The 7,854-nt window shown below is 36.5% G+C and overlaps 2 protein-coding genes across 2 annotated transcripts in view; both read left to right on the top strand.

The window, feature by feature from the left end:
- Positions 1-7,854, top strand: part of LOC142337622 (fizzy-related protein homolog) — a 270,950-nt gene that overhangs the window by 15,840 nt on the left and 247,256 nt on the right.
- Positions 271-7,692, top strand: LOC142338392 (retinal rod rhodopsin-sensitive cGMP 3',5'-cyclic phosphodiesterase subunit delta-like). Its single transcript, XM_075388144.1, has 6 exons — positions 271-433; positions 520-582; positions 749-774; positions 1,073-1,198; positions 7,033-7,138; positions 7,408-7,692. The coding sequence occupies exons 1-6, from the start codon at positions 393-395 to the stop codon at positions 7,487-7,489; spliced, it is 444 nt and encodes a 147-aa protein (XP_075244259.1). The 5' UTR covers positions 271-392; the 3' UTR covers positions 7,490-7,692.

The following is a 7,854-nucleotide window of genomic DNA, read 5'->3' on the forward strand; positions in this document are numbered from 1 at the left end:
CACCCAGATTAATTCACACCTATATCATTTCACCCCGATTTTAATTCCTTAATAAATTGGTTAACTTAACATACAAAATATGAGATGCGTAGTGTTTGGGTGAAGAGTTTAGGGATTAACACTCAAAGTTAGATTCGTCAGGCTTGGGAAAGGGCTTCTGGGGTAAAGTTTGCGGGTGAAATTATATAAAGGTTTAAGATTATGATGCTAAATTTTTTTGGGATTAATGAATCAGGGTGATAAGAAGTAGAACCCTTTTCAACAACGCCACTAGTATTCTTAGTTGGCTTTTATTGTATGCGCATAGCTGAATTTTGATGAATTTGAAGTTAATTACGCTTTGATATAATACAATTTGATTCGAGATAGAGAATTTTATCTTCAGATTAAAAATGGCCACAGAAGTTGAAGATATCAGAAGAGGATTCAAACTGTGAGTCTAATTTTGTGCTTCCTTTAATTTACTGCAGCAATTTCGACTGACTTCCTTTCTCATCAACTCAAATGGTTTCGATTTAGGAATTGGATGAATTTGCGTGATGCCGAGTCAGGCAAAATTATGTGGCAAGGAAATGATGATCTGTTAGTACTTTTTGCCTTTTATAAACAACCCTAATGCACTATCTAATGCCAGCTTATCCCTCATTGTTACATGCTATTTTGTTTGTTTGTTTACGCTGCTTTGTTGCGACAATTTCCAAGTGTAATTCCTTTCTCCCTGATTTTAATTCCCGTCTTGTAATTTCAGATCTCTACCGGATAAAGAGCATGAAGGTTAGAAAGACACAACATATCTGAGCTGAAAACATAAAGCATGCGTGAACGAAAGAATGAATGAATCTGTATATTCGCATGACGTGAAAATAAATTACTGCACAGCCTGTAGCTGTTTTCGGATTTGGGTCAAAATTTATTGCAGGCAACTCCAATATCTAGTCAAAATAGTATAAAAAATTGCTAGATTAAAATTTCTGTGGCATGAAGTAATAAATAATACGCCAACTGCAATGAAGTTAGCGCAAAGGCAGCCGTGTGATTTTTGAGCAACGTTCTCGGAATGCTTCTGTTTCAGCGCGTGTGCCGAAAAGGATATTAAAATGCAGATCAGTGTCACGAGAAGTCAATTTTTCATCAAAAGAACTCATGAACGACTTTCATTTAGTTCAGCAAGTAATATTCAAAGGAAAACCTATAGAAGGTAAATACGGATTGACACGTTATCGAATCCATGGAAAAATTACCGTATAAATTTTAAATCGATGTTTAAAATCCATAGCTTCCAACTTTGTAATTGTTGAGGCATCGCTGATCCATTAATCGTAATTGCTTTCGAACTGAGTTTGGCAGTTATTTGAGTGCTTTTTAATTGCTCTCAAACAAAGTTTGCAGCAATAATTTTAGTTCTGCTGGTCTTTGCGATTTTTCATACTACCAACATTTCGTTCGTCCTATTGTTTTAAAACGGGATAAACCGGAGAGCGTTTAGTCGCTGAGCAAATCTCTTTGAGCGAAACGCCTATTAGTCTCTAAGTATGCGATTAACCGAAAATGTAGAGAAGACATAAATTGATGGTGTGACGGTGGTTCTTTGAGTTTGACCCCGAACTCCCTTATGCCCCGTAACTTGTTTCGCCTGATCATGACTTTTCATCCTTACAATGAGATAAACCGGTAAAGCCCGCAGTGCATTAATTTGTTGAGCAGTTCTCTTAAAGCTTTACTAGTCTCTAAGTGTGTGATTAACCGATACTCGTGAGTAGACATATTCACGGTGTAAAGGGCGGATCTTTGAGCTTGAGCACCCGCCATCTTAACTCCTCCACTCCCCCGCTCCACCTCATTCCACTCGTATCTCTGCACACCGGGCCTCCTTGACAATGACGATGCCGGATGGGAGCGTCAACTTGTCTTTCTTCGTCATTTGTACTTCATGCTTTGTTCTCTAGTACCTCAAAACCTTGGTTCAATTACTCTCAATTCATCTGGTTTCCACGTGCCCTTTTGTTTCTTGATGTTTTCTGTTATGAATCAATAATTAAGCCGTGCATCAATTACAATAATTTTGACCCAAATGTTCAGAGCCGAAGTATTAAGAATTACCAATGGCGATAACATTCTCGGGGCCTACCTACCTGACTGACCTTGCAGGAAGATCGAAATCATGTGGGTTAAAAATGCAGTTTATACTTCACATACCCTAGCAGTTTGGTCGGGTCCGGTGAAAATCCTTGTCACGCGTCCTAAAGGCCAAATACCTTTCGGACTCCACTAACCAAACGATATCGTTTACTTCCGTTTGGATTCCGGGTGGTCCATTTTGTTGTGGTGTACTGAGTGGGCACGTATTCTTAGACTAGCCTCTTCCATCATGCTTCAAGTCAATGTCTTATCTGTGTCCCTCGTGTTTTCGTGTGCAAAAATGGGTTCTCGTTGAACGAACAGGTTGGGTAGGGAAAGCTCGAGCAAACACGAGTTGATTTGGGTCAACGGATCTTCGTTGTCTTGTCTAACGTGCGTCAAAGTTTTCTCATTTACTAAAGGTTCTGTTTCTGTGACGATGGTTGAAAACGTTGGTCAATTTGGCGGATACCGGATTGAAAAGCACGTTTTTCACTATATATGAACAACACCAAAGTGAGGTTCACAATGAGGGTTTAGGCGCCATTCGACTGACTGTCCCAGCAAGTTGTCTTTTATGAAGTCATGGTCCAGCTGCAGATTTCTTTGGATTTTATTCTGGCGCCCAGGAATGTGCTTCCATTGTCACTAAAGAAGAGCCTGTGTCCACGTCGATCAAGGGATCTGGAAACTATTGACATGCTAGTTTCTGTTGTCAGGTTGTAGCTCACGGTGAGCACTGCTGGCTCGTGGTGTTTTTCGGCATTTCTTCTTGATAGGTTATTGGTTTTTATTGAGATATGAAAGGGCTTTAATTTATTCGTAAGTTGTGTCAAGACAAAAGTTGGGAGATTGTAATAAGATACAGTAAGAGGTGAACTACTTTGTTAAATGTATAACCATACGACAATTGAGAATTTTTTGTTTTATTTGCTGATAAATTCCTCCTCTTTTGTAATTAATCTATCAAGTGGCCATAGATAATGTTTGGAACAGGATCTAACCGTAGTCCCGATAATGGGTTAAGCTTAACTATAGAACCATTCCTGATAAATAATTTAATAAGATTTGTCTCATCTTTTTCTGGACGGTTGGACTGTCAAAGATATTGGCTTAATGTTGGACTGCCTCAGTCTACAAGAATACATCTGTCATCTTTTGTAGAGATTACTACTTCTCTGTAGTGTCAGTGAGATATTCAATTTCTTTTGATCATCTTGAACAAGTACAAATTGCATTCCCTTTCCTTGCGTAGATCATTCCCAATGCCACTCTGAGTGTATTTTCACATTAACATGGCGTTGATTGGAGACCAATTTGAAAATAAAATTTTCGCAGTGAAGATCTTAGTTTTGATAGCCTAGTGGTTGGTATTTTTTGTGATGTGTCACAGGTTTTGTGGGCTTCTTATTAACTGATAGTTTGACCTTTTATGCCTTCATTTGATAGCTAATTGTTTAATGTCTTTGATTTGTTTTCCAATTTATCAATTTACGTTGATTTTGGCTCCTTTTGGTTGTTTCTTTCAACTTTCAAGTCTTTCAAATCTTTCAAGTTTCATCAATTACAGGTCCATCCACTTTCTGGTAAAGTAGACTTCGAACTTTGTTGGTTTTATGTTTTAGCTTATGTTTTATAACTGGGACACTGTTTTGTTTAAAATTTTGATACTGGTCAGTATTTTATGCTCGTTGTTGTCTTTTCTCATGTTCCTTTTGAACAGATTTGAATAGAAAACTTTTTACTATTAATGTCAAATTATTTCTACTAATAGAACCACAATAGTAAAAGACAATTTAAAGGTTAATTTTACATTGTTCTTGTGTTTCACAGAAGCAATTAAAATTAGAAAATTGGAACAGACGCTAAATAGTATACATTGTTTTGTTTTGTTCTTTGCTCTTACATTTACTGTCATGAGTTTCACTATTTGAAACTTTAAATTGTAATGCTAAAATTGATGAATTGGCATCTTGCTTTGTGCTCAGTAACGAAAATGATAGATGTTCACAAAATTTTAACCTCCAATTAAGATGTTCTATGATCAATGGGCTTTGTAGTGATAGCAATCAAATCTTTACGGGAAACGTATCGGCCGGACAAAATTGGCTGAGCGAACAACCCAGCTGAGCATACAGTTCCTCCCTTTTCTGTTTGTTTTTAAATTTGACAATTTTCTCTCAGTTGATGCTTAAGTTTGTATAGCTAAAAATTGATGAATTTGGCATCTATTTTTGTGTTCACTGGAAACAATCATAGTTAGGAAAAGAAGACATAGTTTTTGAGAGCAGGATTTCGAGAACACTTCAGGCTGATAAAAAATATTTTATTGAATGTTTAAGATTTGAATATAGATGGCAGAAGATACAAAACAATTTATCATGAAGCACTAATTCAATTCACCACCTTGGATACCGTACGAGTCGAATGACTCTTCAGATGGTGCCCAGAGAATCTACATAAACGGAATAATACCTAATGAAATAATGCCTAATAAAACATCAAAAACGTCTTCATTATCTAAATAATATGTTCTAAGATTAGTTTGAATTGAAAAAACTGCATTTTTATCTATCAATTTTGGCAAAAGTTTTTCCTTAGCAAGGTAATTGAATATTTTTTACAGACAATTTTTGGCATACGGACGAGTGACCTAACGGATGACCGTGTGTTTGGCATATTACTGTCAACTTGGAGAAAATCTAAGGGAGAAGTTTCAGCTCTCTGATCGATGATCTCCTTTACCGGAGCGTCAATAAATAAATGAAAAACAGAGCTCATTGTAGAGCTTGAATAAATAGAGATGATCTTTTTTTGAAAAATATAGTTTTCAAAATGCGTTTTTGTAGACAATAATTAGTATTCGTTTTAGTTCTTGATGCTCAGCCGTAAGCTAATTTGCCATACGTTATTATTGGCTCGGCATAGCTATTATAAATTTGAGTTAAATAGGCTTTCGGGGAGAAATTTCTCGCCCGAAATAACATTCCGTTAATTTTTTTCGAACGTGATTATTATATAGTTTGAAATCGAGACGCTTGTCAATGAAAACCCCTAGATATATCAAGCAACTACTTCAAGCAGTTTGCCTAGCATCAAAGTTTGTGAGGTCTTTTGCATTTCTGCCAAAGCCCATAAGTTTACTTTTGTTACTGTTAATCCCAAGTTTTTCTTAACACCAATTTTCAATCTTTTTCAAATCCTTTATGAGGTTACTTTGTACTTTTCATCTGTTGTTAGAATTGTGGTATCGTCAGCAAAAAATTTTATTTTTGGACTATTTGCAACAGATTGAGGTAGATCATTAATAAAGGAGAAAGAGCAATGAACTCAAATTTGAACCTCGAGGAACACCTAGAGTTTTTCTTTTCTTGACTGTTTTGATCCGAGAGCTTCGTAGTTTTTTCTGTCCGAGAGGGAAGAAGCAATCAGTTTTTTCCACTTCACCTCAAAATCCCATTCTTTCAACTTTCCAGAAGAATTGTATGATCAATTGTATGAAACGCTTTTTGATAGTCAATGGAACGAGCAAAACTCATCGTTTGCGAATCTGTATCTTTCCGCATCATTTCCGTAACTGAAGCTATAGCGTGTGCGCATAAAGGTATTGACCGGAAACCGAACTGCTCAGTAGACACAAGTTTTTGTTACGGAAATCAACTGTTCTTGTGTTTAGTGTTTTTCCAACCACCTTGCTCAGAGATGACAATAAGATTATTGGCCGATAGTTTGGGGGTTCTTCAATTTACCGTCTTAGGAATTTTTTTGCAATGTAAAGACAAACCGGAAGAACCCTTTTTTATGCTTTGAGATATCAATTTAGCCACAGCCAAGTGAACGACTGATGCCACAATCTTTAAAACTTTGTTACGTATCCCGTCATGAACAGCTGAAGTCTTGTTTGCCAAAGAATTTGTTGTATTGATGATCTCTGATGTGTCAACAGGAAATAAGGAAAAAGTACCTGTCTCACTGTTTGCTTCCGTAATTTGTACTACTCCATTTTTTCCCTACATCAACAAAAGACTTGTTGCATGCTTCAACATCGATGCCTTTTCCTGATTGCCTTTGTTAAGCCACTTTTTTGAAGACTCTAAACTTCTTTGCTTGATATCTAGATAGAGACAACATTGATCTTAGTGGTGTTTGCGAGGCTTTCTTACGGATTTTGTGATCGAATTCCGTAATTGTTTGAAACCGATTTCATTTTCATCACCAGGAATAAGTATGAGCGTTCTATGAGCACGATCTCTTTTGTTTATAAGATTTTTCAAATCGTTTGTCAGCCAATCGTTTACAATTTTTTACTTGTTAACTGAACATTAATCATCAAAAACTTGGCCCAATTTATGTTGAAGATAGAGAAAATTTAAGTAATTTGGCTTTGTTTTAAAGTAATAAAATTGTGGCTACAAAGAAATTTATCAGTTTGAGAGGATACAACTGACAAACCTAATTCAATTAGCAGAGCGTAATGATAGCTAGAACTCTATTTCAGTGTTACCACGCTGATCAATCTCTTTGATAAAACATGATCAATACATTTTCTTGTCAATTTGGTTGCTCTTACGGGCTATTTGAAAACACCAAAATTTGACATGAGTATTAGGCATTTATATGAGAATTTGAATCTTGGAAACTATCAGCCGATTTTCTGTCGCAAAAATGTAGAACATTTGAATTTTGAGGTCTTCGGATTCAATTTTTTAACACAGCGTGTAAAAATTATGCAATTATTGTTCTACTAGTAAGTCTACAAAAAGTAGAAATATGTCTGAGCGAAAAGGTTGGGTTGGTGTTGCTTATATTGGTTACATTCCAAAATTTTTGGAACAATTAGCGAACAGTGAAAGTCAAATACTTCATAGGAGAAGCTCGAGCAATTGTTGCATTTTGGCGCTTGTTATATTACAGAGTGGATATTTCACTTTGGCTTTGTGATCCCTGACTCAACCAACACTTGGCAATCGACCATAGAGGCAGCGCCTGAGGCTCAGATGATTCCTGCATCAGTTTTGACGTTAGTCCACTTTTTACTTTCCTAAATAACACGGTTTGACATTTGGTTTAAAGCTACCTTATCGTTTGTGTTTAACTGCTGATTCTTTTTCATCATGACCATAGAAACTCAATCAACTCAGAGCAAGTACTTGACTTGGTGTAAACAGTACAGAATTTTGTGGCAGTCGATTAAATTTGATGCCACAAACACGGGGAGATCTTTTGTGTAGTCCTGGGTTCTTGTAAGATTTAAATGACGAACGCATGAAAGCACGTGAACTGTTTCAGTGGGAACATAGTGATTGAGACAAGCTTTTACGATGGGGATCTGCTAATCAATAGATCTCGAGTGCGTATCTTCTACGTCTGAGGAGAGAAGGATGCCAGGTGCAATCTCCTTCTGTTGATAGATAGTCACATCATCATTATTTACTACAGGCTAATACTTCTGACAAGCGACTGTATTAGTGTCGTTTAAACATTCAATTTGCAGTAACGTAAATTTATTGAGATCTTGTCAACAATCGAAGCATGTTTTCGGGAAAAAATAGAACAGTTGTACGCCTCGTATAAAAAGTAATTAGTTGTCCTTATTGTAAATCAAGAATAGGTCGCTGCATTGAATTGTCTTGTGACTTAACAACAGTGCGCTAAGAGAAAAACTACCTGAACTTTTACCAGTCATTGATGACTTGCATCGAAAATGCAGGCTGAGCATGTTAAGCATTGTTATTG

Source organism: Convolutriloba macropyga, chromosome 4, assembly GCF_964194025.1.
Source record: "Convolutriloba macropyga chromosome 4, txConMacr16.3, whole genome shotgun sequence".
Classification (NCBI taxonomy): Eukaryota; Metazoa; Xenacoelomorpha; order Acoela; family Convolutidae; genus Convolutriloba; species Convolutriloba macropyga.